Source organism: Propithecus coquereli, unplaced genomic scaffold, assembly GCF_000956105.1.
Source record: "Propithecus coquereli isolate 6110/MARCELLA unplaced genomic scaffold, Pcoq_1.0 Scaffold548, whole genome shotgun sequence".
Lineage (NCBI taxonomy): Eukaryota > Metazoa > Chordata > Mammalia > Primates > Indriidae > Propithecus > Propithecus coquereli.
Genome location: NW_012151374.1, coordinates 858,680 through 876,786, shown reverse-complemented (window position 1 = coordinate 876,786; position 18,107 = coordinate 858,680). Strand labels below are relative to the sequence as shown.

The window sequence follows — 18,107 nt, the reverse complement described above, 5'->3', positions numbered from 1 at the left end:
GGCTCTGCCTTCCCCTCCATTATATGCATAATCCCAAGGTAACCTAAATTTTTTCTTGCAACACAGTATCATCCCAAGAAATACTTTCTACTTATTCCCTGGTGAATCATAATGCTGTTTCATTAATGACAACTTTCAATTATCCATCAGCTTGCCATCCCAACAACATACCACATCTTTGTTTACTGATTTGTTTTTTTTTTACAACTGGCTTCAAAATGTCAAGTAGTTCAAGTCAATTACATAATCTTTATTAAGCATTTACCTTTACAATATACGATTTTTTAAATGTAGTTATTTAAAAATTCTCATGGGAAATTTGAAAGGCAAAATTATATCCCATAGTTTAAGAGAACAGTATAGATGCTTCCTTTCCTTTTACCTTATAGATTTCTCGTTCATAAAGTAGCTTAATTAATGCTTTTTATAAATTTGGAGAAAAAGTTATTCTTGGGCCCTTTGTCGAGATTGTACACCTTCTTTAAGAACACTACATATTGTTGTGTTTTAAAGACCTAGAGAGATTAATAATGTTTTATGAGATGTGAATAGATTTAGTGTTCAATAAAGTACAGAATTAACAGGATCGAACTACATTGGCTCAATTAGTGACAAATTAGATTTGCTAACTTCCCTCTCCATCTCCCTACATCCACAAATCCTGTGTCCATATCACAAGATGTAGGCTTATCCACTGGGAAATTGGTAGTGGGTAATAAAAATCAGCAACATGAGGAATTGTAAAGGTTCCCCAATTCTCCAAGTACTCACTATCATTAGCCTTGGTCTACAGATCATGTTTCTCTGGATGGAAGCCCAGCACCACCTGGGTCATTGGGAAAGATACTAAGCCTTCCAGAATTTGCTTGGGAAAAGGGTTAGAGGTGTAATTGCTAGAAGAAAAGAAGTGTCTTGATAGACACTGTGATACATAACAATGGGTATATATTCTTAATATATAAAGAAATTATATACATACTTACATAATAAAGAACTTCCACACATCAATTATAAAATAAATCTCCTAATAGAAAAATGGGGAAAATTCATGAACGGAATATTCACAAAAGAAGGAATACCAAACTCACTTTGCAAATAAAAACTAATAGTTTTCAGATATCAGAATAAGAAGGTTTAAAAGATCAACAAAACATAGTGTTGGCAAGGCTATGGGGATATGGATGATCTAAAACACTGTTTAAATTGGTTCATTTCCAAAGGTTGGGTTGGCAATGTGTATAAAATGTAAAATACCTTCTATGATCTAGCAATTTCACTAAGAATTTATTCTAAGATGATAAATGCAAGTGCTAAAAGATGTATAAACAAGGAAGTTCATTAATGTTTATAGTAGCAAAAGTTTTGAAACAACCTAAGTGGCTCTAATAATGGATTGACTAGGTCAATTGGGATGCATTATTTTAGTCAATTACTTTGTACACATTAAAGATAATATAGACCTACATTTATTGATATATAAATATATCCATAAATACAATTTAATGTAAAAAGTAGGCTATAAAGTAGCACAATTCAATGTCTGTACTTCTCTATGTATTTCTGTACATCTATGTGTGCATATAAGCATATGAAATATATAGAAAATTTTTCACCAAAATGTTAATTATAGGTGGAGAGATTTTGGATTTTCTTTTAAAAAATCTGTTTGTGCTCTTAATTATTTGTATTTATAGTGAGAATAATAAAAGCATATGTGATTTTAAAAAAGACGGACACTAAAATAGATCTGAAGTGCAAGCTCACACACATCCACAACCAGGCCATAAGCGCCCACCCCTTTCACGCACTCCACCCACCAATCGATAGATCCATCCATCCATCCACCTACTGAATGCCCCACTGGGATGATACCTGGGAATTTCTTATATTTGTTTTTAACCAAGTTTAACTTATATTTGTAAACAAACAAAACAATTTTGAAGGAATTTTGATTACCATTATTTCCCTGCTTTGCGTGTGCTTAGGGAGGGGTGGGAGGATGACACAAAAAGAATTTCAGTTAGATTTACCTTCCCTCCTCACTATGGTGGATCTGGGGAGGTCTAACAAACATTTGAATGCATTCAGCACCAGCCATCTAATGAAAGTTGCAAAAAAATTAAAAAATAAATAACCACCCTTAAAAGCCAGAAATACACTCTAAAAGGAGTCAACACCACTCATCTAAAAGGTCAGTGAAATCCCAGTAAAGTCCAAAAAGATATAAGCTCTTTGGTTTGGAATCTGCTATATATGATTTGTTGAATGGGGCTCAGTTGTATTTCAATAATTAACATATGAAAGCAATATTTTCATGACAGGGACAAAGCATTAGCCGCCCCCGCCAATGATGGTGAATAATAAGGAAAATGGGTTGGTTTGGACAAAGACTGCAAATGGGGGTGCAAGTGAGGAGATGGAGAGGAGGGAAAGTGTGGTATTAAAAGATTTTTCAAAAATGGGGGAGGGTGTCCTGACTGGGGGAGAGAAACAGAGAGAGAGAGAGAGAGAGAGAGAGAGAGAGAGAGAAAGGAAAATTTGAGCAGTTACTGAAGGGTGTGGGATTAGGTGGAAAGAGGAAGTTTAATGAGAATTGGGGGGTAGTTTTGCAGTGAGATGTGATGACCCCACATCCCACACATGTACATACACAGCCAGTGTCCTCAAGACCTTCAGCAAAGACCTACATTGATTTTTGCAAGGCTTCCTTGGGTTGTGTTTATGTTTTCTTCTTGAATGGTGCAGTCTGCCGAGGGGAGCCTTAAGGCAAGAGCAAGCAGCCTAACAGACAGGGAGGATGTGTACTAAGGGACTTCAGAGTGAAAAACAAAACAGACACTAGCAGAAGCCAATTCAAAGCCCATTTGGGGCAATCACTCTTCCAAATAACTGGGGTCACACACTATATTTTCCAATTCCAAATTAAATTAAGGGAATGAAGACATTAATAAAATACCAAATAACAGCATCGTAATTTCTCTGGCAACATATGATGCTGCTGAGAAATGAAAATGATGACTTTGGGACATGAAGAATGAAGGGAAAACCTGCTTTCAGGTTTTGTATATGAATGTAGTAACTATGAGGCTACTGTTGAGGTCATGCAGCTGAAGCGATTTTATCTGAAGAAACAGCAAATGTGGAGACCAATAAATAAGCATCCTCAGCTCACAACCTCAAGCTCATGATGAATCGTGCATAGGTCAAAAACACTGATGTAAGAAGGGAGGTCAGCGACAGCTTCATATATCAAAAAATACATTAACTAGGGAACAATGGATGTACACACAGGGAATAGTCATCTGATCCATCCTGATTGGTTCTCAGGAGGAGGCAGGGGCAGGCAGGGGTTTTCATCAGCCCTTTTCTCTCCGCTCCTCTTCCCAGGTAGACATCCCCCTTAGCAATTTCAACTCTCATGTACCTGGAGTTGACTTCTAAGTATGTTTATAGCCCTGACCTCTTTCCTTAGCTCCAGACCTAGATTTCCAACTGACCTGCTGGGCCCAGCCAGATGGATGGCCTGCTGACACCTCAGAATCAGCAGGGCCAAAATAGAATTCAATCGCCCGGGGTCTGCTGCATTTTCCCCCTTTGTGAATGAGAAAATCAAAGCACAAGCATGGAGGCTAATCTACCAGCTCAAGGTCACTCAGCAACCCCTCAAGGACAGGGTCAGAAGTTGAACCCTGAGATCCTGCTCCCAAGTCCCACGCCTACCTCATTCATCTCTCTCACCTCACACTCCTTTTCACTGCTACCCTCCTGCCATCAGTGTTGACTCTTTCTCACATGGAGTACTGCAGTGACCTCAGCTGGCCTCTCGTCCCCAAGTCACTTGTCTTTCTTTTCCTTCCTTTCCTGTTCATGGGTCCTCAATCCACCACTCCACTTCCAAATTATATGGTAGCACAGCAGTTACCACCATGGCCTCTGGAACCAGGCCTCCTCATTTGAACCCCAGCTCTACCTCTTACTAGCTATGTGATGTTGGGAAAGTTAATCTCTCTGTACACTTGGTTCCCAGTCTTTGAAAAGGGAATGGTTATACGACACATCACCTCACCATGAGGAATAAGTGAATTAACATGTGGAAACTGGGCACATGGCTTGTGTGATGTAAAGGTCTGCTAAATGAACCATGAGTTACTTTGCTCAGTTTGGCCTTTGTGGCCCTCTAAAAACTCACCCTCGCCCACCCTTTAACCACATCACATTGTACAAAAGGCATTCCTACCAGGTTGACCCGACACTGCTCCACAGACATTTTATTTCTACTTTCCTGCCTCTGTTATTTTTCTAACTCAGCTTGGGGTGGCCTTCCCAGCCCCCACTCCCAGGGTCTGGATGGCAAGCGTGAACTTGTCATCATAACCAAGCTCCAGTGTCCTCTTCACCATGACACATCTCTGCTAGAGTTGACCAACCAACCAATGACCCCACTGAAGGCAACAGTTCTGGGTCATGCCGCCTGGATTTGAAATTCCTGCTTTTTCACCAATAGTTTTGACCCTGGGAAAGTCACTTAACTTCCCCATGCCTCCATTTCTTAATGGGGATTAAAATAGCACCTTCTTTATAGGATCTTGATCACCAAATGAGGCAGTATGTGTACAGAACTTTGAACAGCACCTGGCTCAGAGAAACACACAATAAGTACTAGCAATTGCTTATGGAAACATACCTATTTGCTTTCATATATGTCTCCCTCTTTTAGATTATGAAACTCTGGAAGATGAATGCTATTTTATTCTATTTACATATCTTGTTTAGTAACTAGCTCCAGGTAGACACTACCAAAAATGAAGTGTTTGTTCAATGAATGAATATCAGTCAACCCACCTGCCTTAGTAATTGGAGTACAGCTAATATGTGGTCCAGATCCACAAATCTGAACATCTATTCTACTGAATATCAATTCTAAAAGATATAGCAGATTTGCCAAAATCCACAGAAAAAAATAAGTGTTTTAGTAATGAATTACTTTTTTCCATTTAGCCTTTTTTCCCCTACAGGATTAGGGCAGAAAGCAATTCTATACAAGCTTCCAGTTCTGATTAATTCCAGTCATCCTGGATGTTTTGAATTTTAATTTCAAGAGCCATTAAAATATCTGAAAAGGGACATTTTAGAAAAGTTCCTTGAATCAAGGATTGCTCACAAACTTTGTTGAGAGATATAAAATAATATAAAGCTGTGTGGAAGATTCGTAATAATAGTCAACCAGCAAAAATCAAATGTAATGGAATATTAAGAGCTCAAGGTTTAGAGTCAGAGTTCAAATCTTGGATCTGTCACTTACCAGCTGTGTGACCTCATGCCACTGAACTGCTCTGTGCCTCAGTTTCCTTAACTGTAAGTGGGGACACTAATGCCTGTCTCCTAAAACAGCAGAGTGCCTGAAAAATAACAAACACTCAGTAAATGGTGTATGTTAATACAATAACAACAGCAACAATAATAATGGTTTGGGAAAACAAATTTGACCTTTCCTTTAGTGTCAGTAATCAAGATATAAAAGTCCCCTTGAATTAGAGAGCAATGACAGTTTGAGTTCTAAGAGAATCAGTAACTTAGAATCCATAAAGAAAAAAGACGAACAGTTCAAAATAGGGCAATATTTCATTAGGGTTCCCTCCTATTGATTTTTGATCAATGTTTTAGATTCGTTTCTTAAAATGATGCAATTCTGAGATATTATTTCATGCCTTGAAGATAAAGGGAAATGCTTTGCGAGGCAAGTATTTATGACGAACAGTCCTCGCTCCAGAACTGAAGGCTGAAAGAACTTAAAATATCATGGCCTCAAACTTGGTCATTTTACAGATTAACAAAACACTGACTTGAAAACAAAAAGAAAAACAAAAACACAAAAACCCACAAAACTAAACTATTTTCCTGAGGTGAAAAGTGAGTCAAGTAAAGAGATTCCCAATTGTTAGGCCAACACGCTGACAGCAGAAAGTGCTGGACAGCTCACCTGACATGACTGGAATGCCATTTACCTTGAATGCAATAATGGGGAAAGCAAAGGACTGAAAGTCACCTCACTGAAGCAGGTCCTTTAGGTAGACCACTCATTGCACAGATGCACATTTGCAAAATGTGGAGCAACTATAATAACACTGGGGAGGAAGGGTTGGAGCCCACTGAAAATCAATGTTGATGCCCAAATCAAAACCCTTAAATGCATAAAAAAAACTTAAAACTAAGGTCCACAAACTATATACAAATAAATTTCTTTAAAAACTGTAAAATGTGAGCAATTTTGAGGAGAGAATTTGTGCAGACCTCGCCTTATTAAGGTATGGGACACTGGCCCACTCAATGCAGAAACAAACTGTCATGTGTGCTTCTCAGCTAAGATGTCAAGGTTCTCCCCAGATCCTTCAGAACTGCGATAGTTTTCTTTGATAACTAACACTAGTTGGCCACTAAAGGACAAAATATCTACTTTGACCTCTTTCCCAACCAACTAATCTGTTTCCCTCCTAGATGTGAACTAACATTTAGTATTCTCAGATTGGTTTTTCCCTCTCTCCTCTCTCATAAAAAGCCAGTTTTTGTCTTCTTTATTCTTTGACAGTAGTTGATAGACCATTTTCCTAATAACTAAATGTGCATCCAAATGATTAAACATGTCTGCAAAATGTTGAGTACTGAAATGTTGTATTCACTTTCACTGGAAGAAATGATATTTATGCAGTGGTTAATAATGTTTATGACACAATCAACACTGTATTGGTGTAACATGGTTGTAATCAGCCTTGGCAATATGAGAACCCAGTTTTTGAGTGCCACCTATGGAAAGCCTGATGTAGACAGCACAGGAAGTACCATGAAACTACAGTCTGTCGGGAAGAACAATTCTAAGAAAGGTTGGAATTAACTATTAGAACAGGTAGAGGAAAATCCCACTTGCCATTGAGTGACTTGCTTGCTACCCAAATTTGTTAACTTTTCCAGTGATACTGTGGTATGTCAGCAAGAAGTTGATCTTTTACTTCATATGCTCCCAGGAATGCTGAGAGAATGAAATGTGACCAAAATTAATGAGCTTATAAATTGTAGACCTGTACATGGACAGAGATTCAACATAGGTTAGCTGGGACTAGTGTAAATGTCATTGGTGGGGTTAAAGGTGCAGAAAGCAAAGAACACACAGTGATGTAAAGCATCAAGGCGAAAAGCAAGAACAAAGAAAGAGAAACAAACAAAAACAAATTTCATGCAAACTATGGTCCATACACAGAAGTCTGGTATCTATAAATGATCATATGTATCCTGTCCTAATATGCGGAAAGTGCCTTGGAACATTCGAAAACTGTGACTTGTGGTTCACTAAAATAATCTTCTATGTTGAAACTCCATCGAATTAAAAAAAAAACCCTTTGAAGAAAGCTTCTCTAAAATCTGGATAAACTAAAATGGTCTGGTCCCAAATAGATGCTCAGCCTGGACTGTAGCCCTTAATTCTTTATGGACAATCTCTTTGCTCTCAAGATCCTTCCTTCCTGCTGCTCTTCCCTTAAAATGCTTTAGCCCCAATTCAACAACTTTTTGGCATTTAAGGGCCTTTCCACATGCTCTGTTCTCAGGCTGAAACTACCTTTCCCCTACTTACTAACTGGTAAGTTCATACATACCCTTTGAGATCTAACATGGAACACATGCAAAATGGGCTCTGTAGTGAAGTGGACTGAGATTGAAATCCTGACTCTATCCCTGTTTAGACATTTGCCCTGGTGCAAGCTGCTTCAACTCTAGAAACATCTGTTTCCTTATTTATGAAAAGGCAATAATGATGCTACCTGATGACTGTTGTAAAACATAAATACTGCACTAACTGCCTGGCCAAAAGCCCTCCAGGTAGTATATACTTCACAGCTGTGATTTCCCTTTTACTGGCTTGACTTAACTTGGGCAACATTAGGCAACCATTCCTAAATTTCTAAAATGTTTCATATCCATTTCTAACACTTAACCATTTGTATTTTTAAAAATCATGTCTGTATCCCCCAATAGTGTATGAATTCTTCCAGACAAGAGACTGTTTCATCCATCTTTGTTATTTGCATTATATCAAACACACTGATTGACACATGGTAGGTGTTCAATCAATGCCTACAATGGATGTTCCATAAATGTTTATTGAATAAATGGGTGGTTGAATAATTTCTTTCAGCTTATAAGTCATAGACAGATACATACAGATATGTGATAACCCCCCTTTCAAGCTGCCTTTCATCTGCCTTTTCCATAGGACCATGTGCTGTCCAGGACACACATATATAACTAGGCACACTACTGCACATGAGCTCTGCTATAGTCTGAATATGTCCCTCCAAAATTTATGTTGAAACCTAATCTCCATTGTGTGATATTAAGAAGTGGGGCCTTTAGGAAGTGACTAAGTCATGAGGGGTCCATCCTCATGAATGGGATTAGTACCCTTATAAAAGAGGTGGAAGGAAGCTCCCCAGCCCCTTCCACCACATGAGGACACAGCAATCCCCACCCCTATCATGTGAGAATGTGGCAAGAAGGCAACATCTTTGAAGCAGAGCAAGCCTTCACCAGACACTGAATATACCGGCACCTTGATTTTGGACTTCCCAACCTCCAGAACTGCAAGCAATAAATTTCTACTGTTTATAAATTAACATATTTTGTTATAGTAGCCTGAAGGGACTGAGACAATCACACATACCTTTTTTTATGTTTCTAAGTCAAATTAAACTAAATGCAGAATAAAATTATATTATTCTTTATAAAGCCTTTTTCATCATGAAGGTAGGATCTGACATCAAAAATTAACAGTAAAGCAATCTAACCATATAAAAAACTATTTTATTCAATTGCCTTTTTTCTATTGGTAAATCTTTCTCAAGGTTCATTCTACAAAGTCACAGTTGACCTCTTAACCCACTCTAAGTAGAGAGTATAAATCACTGTTGCAAAGCACCTACATAATCATGAAACTCAAGGGCAGGCTTGGTTTTCAGAATATTCAGTAAGGAAAAAAATAGCCCCTGACAATTTCCTTACCTTACTTAATCTAGATAGTTCACAATAGTGTACTTCATTACCTTAATACCACATCCCAAACAAATTTCATAAACTAGACATTTCAAATATACAAAATGTAGGAAATAGTGTATTCCTAGAATATGTGAGCATTCCTTATAAATCTTAACTATAGTTTTCCCAGTCAGGTACATATGATTTCTCTCTGAATCCTCAATTAACAACTCTGCATAGCGCAATATTCCTGAACAATGGCAGTAATGATCATTTTTTACTTTTATTTTTGCAGTTAAAAATTGAGCTAGTAAATAAACATGACAGAAAAGCCTCTTAAGGAATACTTGCCTACAAAAAAAATCATCTTTAATTTTAGCATTAAATCATGAGTCCAGGAATGTACGCCTCAGGGTTTTAATGATAATTTGGAATTATTTGTGTTTGAATTGCTGTAATTGTTTCCTTATTGGTCAAAGCACCTCTAGATTTTCACCCCTTCCATCTGTTCGGCACATGCTAACCTTTTCAAACTCTTTGCATTACCCACTTGCCTCCTCCTAACACACACAGACATGCACCATTGTCCAACGTTCAGTCCCACTCGAGCCCTGCAGCATACTTCCCATTACGCCACAATCCAGGCCTGCTACTTCTGCCAGGTTATTTATCTTCTTGGTTCTCTCCACTGCTCTTCCCCATCAAAAGCTCTGAGCCGCCATGCACACTGCTCCGCTTTTCAAATCCCCTGCTCCTATCCTTGCAGCAAAAGAGAAAAGCTTGGCTTTGAAGTTGGTCATTTTTCCTGTACCAGCTGTGTGACCTTTCAGGCTCAGCATGGGATTAGTTTGTTCAGCTAAATCCAAAACATAGCTTTTAAAAGTTCATAAGAGATGTTATGGAGAAAGATCCTTTGGCCTTTCTCCTAAGATATGCCTGCCTGTGCGAGATGTCACAGTTCCCTGCACAGTATCTGTGATGCCCACTGATGTCACCCAATGAATGACTCAGCCATGTGCCAGGTGCTACTCTAGGCCCCTATTTAAGAAAAGATGCATCTGTTCCACCCTACTCAGAAAACATCTCCTCTTCTTGGGATTGGGTGTCTAGGACAGGAAAGGCAGCATTCATGTTTTTTCCCTTTATGACAAAAAAAAAAAAGCCTTGGAGAGGAGGAAATTAATTTCCTAAAACTAGATCACTCACAGGCAAACAAAGGTTTTGTTTTTAGAACCCCAACCAGGCAAAGACTCAGTCACCAAGAATGGACATCAAAACAACTCCACTGGTTTCTTTAAAAGGTTTAGTCAATGCCTTTGTGCAAATTAGAGTCACAAGTGAGGGGACTGAGGGAAAAAAATGATATTGTCAAAGCTGGCTGCAGTGGAAGCTAATTATTCTAAGAGGATAGCCAAGTTCCTCCTTCCAAGAGAGCCACTACTTTGTTTGGGGAAAGGCCTAAATGGAATTTATGATTATGCAAAACTAGGCCTTAGGGCTAATGCAACAGAAAGGCTGAGAAAAAGAGAAGACAAAATGTGCTCTGCAGGAGCAGTAACCAGTATACTCATTCTCCTGGTAGAAACTAAGGTGTGCTTGCCCTGGAATTTGGAGAAGAGGGTTGATGGTCAAAGTATCTCAGTGTGGAGAGAAATGGTGCCGGAAAATGAGAATAGGCTAGACCCAGAATCTAAGGGAAAAGAGGCTCATAATACATTCCTTGTGTTGGGGAAGAGGCAATGTGTCATTTTAAAAGAAATCATTAGATAAAATCAAAAAGCTTTAAAAGAAAGTCTAGACATTAAGAAGGATGCACAACCTAACACATAGCTCTGAATCCCCTGAAAATGCAGAACGAACAACTCTTTGAATGAGTTATAAGTGAAGCGGCCATGGAACTCTGTAACTTTCAAAAAGTTATTGAACCTCAATTGTATCATCTGTACAACGAGTTAATAATCCTCATGGTGTTTGTGTGAAGATAAAATGAGCTAATAAATGTCAAGGGCTCAGAACAATCCCTGACATTTATTAAAAGACTCACGTTGGCAGGAAAGTACCAGTAATTGTATGAGGTATATAAAGCTGTCTTTGTGTCTCTTTCCCTTGGAGCCTGTGTGCTCCTTGGGGGCGGGTGTTATGTCTCATCCATGCCTCACATTACAGCTAGCACATAGAAGGTGCACAATAAACATTTGTTGAACTGAACTGAAAGAATTAGAACTCTCAGTTAATAACCACAAGGGCCAAAACACCTCTTCTAGCTACCTACCTGTATATAAGTTGGCTTATTTACCAATGAAGAGAGTTCTGTGAATACCGTACATATTTACACAGAGGAGTGGAGAGAGGCTTAGTAACTTAGAGGATGCAGAAACTTGTCTCATCTTCCCAAGAATGTATACCTTTATATAAAGTATACACTTAGAAGGAGTTTGCATAGCAACACCTTGCCCTTGCACTTGACTTGGCAGTGCCCATGTTAGGGAACACTGTACCACCACTGAGGCAGGCCTTTGAGGGGGAGATGATTTCTAGCACCAGATAGATGGCCTGGCCCTGACATGAATCAGAGAAGGGAAGGGGAAGGAAGGGGAGGAGAGGGGAGGGAAAAGGAGGGGAAAGGGAAGGGGAAAGGAAAGAGAGGGCTGGAGGCAATTCCATTCACATGCAAATTAAATTACTAGGCTGACTCCAATTACCTCATACATTTAAACCATTTTAATGGAAAACTTGTTCTCTCCCTGAAATAAGAAAATATGTTCCAAAGCGAGGGTAGAGCTTATTGTCAAACTTACTTTCCACTGTAAGGCAGATAGTGATACTACAGTAATATTTTGTGATTCACAAGTTACAAGAGGGGAAGGTCCTTTTCATAATCTCCCAATAAAAGTATATGATTACACAGTATAGAAAAAGGGTCTTTTAATGGGAAAGGCTAATGCGGAACCACAGATTTTGGTTGCAACTTACACACATCAGAAAAGTCTACCTGCTAGGGAAACTCCTCATCATCTCTACCAGATGCACCTACATCCTGGAAAGTGGACGTTACTATGGTTTCCTGCCAAAATCTAAAACAATTCGGAGATAACCACCCAACAAAAATTTGCATACATGAATATGTTTCTTCCAGCTAGGTGCATATATATGCCTTTTATATAAATTTTGTGGAATGTCAGAAAGATTCCTCACTGAATTAAATCTCACCCTAAACAAACTTTGGTTGGTTGGCTTGTTAAACCATAGAAAGGGAAGATTATGATTCTAATCCTTCTTTTGTTGAAAAATCTATGTTTATAAGTTTACTGTGTTCCACATCATAGATCACACAGGGTCATAAAAGGTAAATCCAAATTTTGCAGAAATTATAAAGTATAACTATACCCATTTGTAGCCCAGATTTTAATTTTCAGATGAGGGTACAACCCGGGTTATACACCATCCTCTGAAACATCTCTTTTCCTGGTTAACTTGAAGGAATGAAGATTCATTTTGTCAGCACTGTTACTTCTAAAGCTAACTTTTCTGAGGATCATAATTCCTATTTCATAAACTTAGGCTAATTTCAGTTATCTTTTATCTTGGAAACACCTCTGTAACTATGAGTCCAAAAAACAAACATGCCCTAGTGGCTACCTTCTTACAAAAGCATTTAAATGCAAAAATGCTCAATGTGGCTTAGGTAATGAATCATACATACTTGTGAAATTTCAAGCACATAATTGCCTGTCCATAACAAATTTTGGAAATTAGCCCATTTCTAGAGTTTATGTATATGGCTCATAAAAAGTGTCACTTTTTGTATGATTCATAGATTTTATTACAATTTTAAAGCAAACAGATGTTTATCTTTAAATGAGGTAGAAAATATAATGCTTTAAAAACTTTTGGTACATTTATTGTGGTTAAAATGGCAAACATCTGTAGTTAGAAAAAATAGGCTAAAGTGTCTTAGTACTGTGGGAAACCACAAATCAGGGGTTGACAAGTTGCAGGTATTTCAAATATCTGGCTATATTGCCATTTCACATAAAACAGCAAGCTTAATCTGGATTATATTTACTCTGTCCATATGTTGCTTTCGGACTACAAGGGCACCTTACTTAATGATGTAGTATTTTAAGAATGAACTCTTCAAGAAGAAATAATAAACAATATAAAGGAGTTATTAGAGGATTTTATTTTTACTTTCTAAATGTTAGATTATGTTGCTAAGCAATTCTCAAGTTCTATTTTTAAAAATTACCAGGAAAAAAAACTACTTTCAGGATTCTTAATTGACCCATGGACCCAAGATCCTAAGTTTTAATATTAGTTACAATTCAAGATGGGGTGAAAATATGTAAATTATAATTTATCTATTATACTTGTTTTCTAAAAGAAATTAATTTGGACATACATATTAAAGTGACCTGGAAACACTATGCATTTAATCATATTTCTCAGTAAGTATCTGCATTTTGTCTATGATGTACCCAATGAGCACACTTGATCAACTCTCTCATTTCCTTAGATTTAATGAGGCTATAGTTTCTATATCTTGGCTATTTTGAAAACCAGGAAAATCAAATTGTAGCATAAAGCATTTACACCTTTTCCTCAGTAAAAGTTTTCTTTTAAATGTCAAAATGTCAACCCTTCCAGGTCTTTTCAAGTCTTTTCTTCACTTTCTGTGTAGAAACATTATATTGGTCAAATGGTATTCATTACCTTGAGTCCATGGCTAAATTTTTTAAAAAGTGTTAATGCATTTTGAAAAGGATAACGAAGTGAGATGAGTTTTATTGTTGTTTCTAATTCCAGCAGCCTTGCACTTGAGGATGCTTCTACAGGTATTCAAGTCTCAAAAATGCCTTTTGTTCTCCATGTCAGAGATCTAATTCAGATATGAACTTTCATTTAAGTTCTCGACAGTCTCATTTTGAGAGGCTTGTTAGCTTCCCAACTAGAATGAATACAACCTTCAATAGCTGGAGAAGTCATTCACTGGATTACTGTTATTTTCTGAACTATATCTCCTTGATGGCTACTCTGCTGAGAATTAACCTTGATGTCTTTATAGTGTTATGTCATTTTTAAGTGAAAAATGGACAAGGTTTTCCTATGTTTATGTTTTAAAAAAAATCCTGAAAACACCCTGTTGCCCAGCCCTAATAACATATGTATTTTATTTCTGCCAACCTAAGGGTCAGCAAACTATAGCTTGAGGACCACAACACATTGCTCCCACTTTCTAAATTAAATTGTATTGGAATGCAGACATGCCCATTAATTTACATATTGTCTATGGCTGCTTTGGTGCTACTCTGCCAATGGCAGAGTTGAGTAGTTGTGACAGAAGTGAAGTCTTAGATAGTTACTATTTGGCCCTTTACGAACAATATTTGCCAATCTCTGCTGTAAATCATTAGTCCTGCTCCTAGCCATTGAGCTACTTCTGCAGGGAGTAGCCACACTTACACTCAGTGTCTAGCCCTAGCAACTGTGGATGTAAAGCAGGGAGGAGGGTGGGAAAGTACAGGTAGTAGGAAGGCACACCTCAGCAGAATCATGGGAATGAAGGCATCGAGGAGTGTCACAAGGATGTCAAGATTGTTTCAGAAGTGCAGTCAAGTATCAGTTAAGAAGGGCATTGTGGCAAACCAAGCTTCTCATTCACTCCTTCCTTAGGTGTTTAGCAAGTAACATCCCAACTTAAGGTCCCCATCAGTCCACTGACCACTAGTGAAAAACCCCTGGTCACCAATGGTCCATGGACCACAGTGGGGTCCCACCACCAAAGTAACCCTAAAAAGATTATTCTCTGTGATCCCCAGACTTCCAGTGCCAAAAGTTTCTCACGCCTCAACTCAACAGCTTTTTCTAAACCTAAAGCCTTCTTCAGTTCACCTGCTTTCTGAAATTGCTTACTAGATTATCCATGTGATTATACATTAGCCCCTTGGAATTAGGAATAAATAAAAGTAATTTTTCTAGCTTTTTCACATACTAGATGCTAACCTGCATGACCTAATGATAATAAAAAGGGTACTCTTGCTCAGCTTCTGGGGCATCAGTTCAGTTGAAGGTGTTCATGACATCATCATAAGATGGGACCAACCTGATCATTACTTCCCTCATTTCACATGAGGAAACTGAGGCCCAGGTAGCTCAAGTGCTGCATCCAGGTGCTGTGATCATGGCTCGAATCTGGCTCATGACTGCAAGTTGAATGCTCTTCATTTAAATGCTAACAGTAGCACATTTTTTGAGTATTTACTAAGTTCCAGGCATGCGTAGTAACTATTCTGCATGAATCACCTCATACAATCCTCATAGCAATCCTATGAAAAGGTTTATAATTAACTGCATTTCACAAATAAGGAAACTGAGGCTGTGCAGATGGAATTGATTTTCAGTTGGACTGGAAAAAGCTCTCTATCTTTATCTCTGAGGATACTGGAGGTGTGGTTTTTGACTCTCGGCCGAGATAAGGGCAGTGAGATTTAAGATGTATTTTTTGGTGGTTACAAACTCTCCTGGCTAACCCTTTGGTCAGTTTCTTTACTGCAGGTTTGCAACTGCCTTAGCTGGTTGGACAACTCTAGTTTGATTATGACCAAAGGGATTTAGGAGTGTCCTGCATTGAGAGCTGCTCTGAACTCTCCCCATGCCAAGATTCCTTACACAGATCTTGGTGTTCAAGCCAATGACTCAGCCTGGCCCTTTGTGCTCAAAGGAAAGGGCTCTGGGTCCTTGAAATGTCTCTCAGACTCCTGATGTTTGCCCTCATTTGTCTTCTCTTGCTGTACCATATCCTTTGTCTTTAAACAAAAGCCTCAAAAGAGTATACTTTGTGGTGAGTCCTTTCTAATACCTGAACTTGGGAAAGTAATATATAGACTTATGGAGATGAGGTCCTCCTGAAGATCACACAGATTCTAAATGGCTGTGCCTAGAATAGAGGGTAGCAACCCAACTCTAGGTTTCATGGCTTCCAATTGTGAATACTGTAGCCTTGCATAAGGACATGCAAGGAATAATGTCAGAATAAGGGGTGTTATTACCTAATTCATGCACCCGAAGGGGTGCCTTTTTACAATTCTCACTATTTTAGTTAGCTTTTGTCATATGACAAATCACCCTGAAAGTCAATGGCTTAAAACAACTATGTATTACTTCTCTCTACTGAGTCCGCAACTCTGCAGGTTGGCGGTTGGACAGGTCTCAGCCGGGCAGTTCTTCTAGTCTCAGCTGGGCTCACTTACACATCTGCAGTCAAACGTTGGTTTGGCTAGGACTGGTGCTCTAGTGTGGTCTCAGCTGGGATGGCTCTTCTCTGGCCTATGTGGCCTATCATCTTCCAGTAGTTAAGCTCTGGCTTAATCTCATGGGAGGTGAATGTCTCCAAGACAAAGAGAGCAGAAGTATACAGGGCCTCTTGAAGATTTCGACTATTGATGGGAAGAGCCAAAAAGTCACAGTGCAAAGAACATGTACAAAGGCAAAGATGAAAAAATGGGGCCACTTTTGTAAATAGTATCCAATACTTACAAAGGCACAGTGTGTACTAGCAGTAGCATAGGTTAGATGTAATCCTTTTTTTCCTCTATGGAAAATGATGAAATATCCAAATGAAACTGTAAATCAGATTTGCTCTGCAGTACCTTCCTCTCAGGAGGTAGATTACAAAGTCGATTCTCTGGCTGACCTGGACTTACTCACTCTGACAACTGTTATTACAGTCAATTGAATAAACTGCAAATTTGCATACCACAAATTTGGGAAATAACCAAATGGAAAATAAAGTCCAATATTTGAAAACTTAATATTTTAATCCCTGCATAGTATAAAGTGATTTTTATCAAGAATAAATAAATTAGGTTTGATCAGATTGGAAAGATTTTTGAGGGCCATCATTATTCAAACAAAACTAAGCATATGCCAGCTCTCTTCCTCATGAAGGACAGTCATATTACCAACCCTGACTTGTGATGAGCCAGTCATGGGATCAGCCACAAAAATTAAATCATTTGGTGATGATTTTTTAAAAAATATTCCATGTACCAAATAATTAAAACTAAGCAATAGCAAAATTCCAATTTGAAAGACGATTTCTAAACCACAAAAGTCAATTTGTTTCTCAATCCTCAGTATATTACTTTAGAGGTCATTTTGATAGAGATTTCAGTTCAAAATGCCAGGTAGACAATACATATTCATTTCTTCTCCCACAAGAGATTATTTTAAATGGCTATAAAGAAAAAAATCAAATCAGAACTGATACTGCCAGAGAGAACAGGAAGAAGATGGGTCAGTGGCCAAGGGAAAGCCAAGTGTGTTGGGAGAATGCAGAGGTCATGGAGTGGCAGGGCCTGGCGAAGTTAGCTGTGGCTTTGACTTTGCTTCCCAAACTTCTCACTTCATAACTCACATGGAGAGTAATATTAATCTTATTAAGCCTCACTGGAAAAACAGAGGGAACATTCAAGGCTGGAGGCCAATGTCCTGGGCCTCTAGCATTCTAGAGATAACCTGGGAGACTCTGATTTCTCAGAACCCCTTGGATTCAGTGGTTCTCAGCTGGGGGAAATTTTGTCCCCTGGAGTACATTTGACCATATGTGGAGACATTTCTGGCCATCACAATTGGAGGTGGAGGATTCTATTCGCATTAAGGGAGGAGAGGCCAAGGATGCTGCTAAACACCTTACAATGCACAGGACTGCACCACACAACAAAGAATTGTCTGGCCCCAAATGCCAATAATGCTGAGGCCAAGAAACCCTGTTGTGGTCCAACCCATTGATGGCCCACCATTGAGTCTCAGCACAGAGTCTAGGAAGCCTAAGTATGGTCAGAGGGATCCACAACAAAGGGGACAGTTGATCTGACTTGAAGAATGACAAAAAGTTTGGGACCTAGAAATGCCAGGTACAAAATTGGGTGGCACAAGACATGGACAGAAAATGGAAGGAATACTTACATACCTATATATAAAATAACTTACCCCACCCATTCCCTCATGCAGAAGTGCCTATAGCTAATATTTTCCAGAGCAAGAAATTAGGAGGTTTCTCTGTAAAGAAATGGAATAGGCTGGGC

General features: G+C 38.6%; 1 protein-coding gene across 2 annotated transcripts in view; it reads right to left on the bottom strand.

The window, feature by feature from the left end:
- Positions 1–18,107, bottom strand: part of FRMPD4 (FERM and PDZ domain containing 4) — a 561,802-nt gene that overhangs the window by 363,650 nt on the left and 180,045 nt on the right. The window contains exon 2 of one of the 2 annotated variants that reach the window (XM_012657568.1): positions 5,303–5,399. The exons of the other annotated variant lie outside the window; for it this stretch is intronic. Coding sequence (XP_012513022.1) covers positions 5,303–5,319 — 17 coding nt within the window. The 5' untranslated portion in view covers positions 5,320–5,399. The remainder of the gene's footprint in view (positions 1–5,302; positions 5,400–18,107) is intronic. 2 annotated transcript variants of the gene reach the window in all.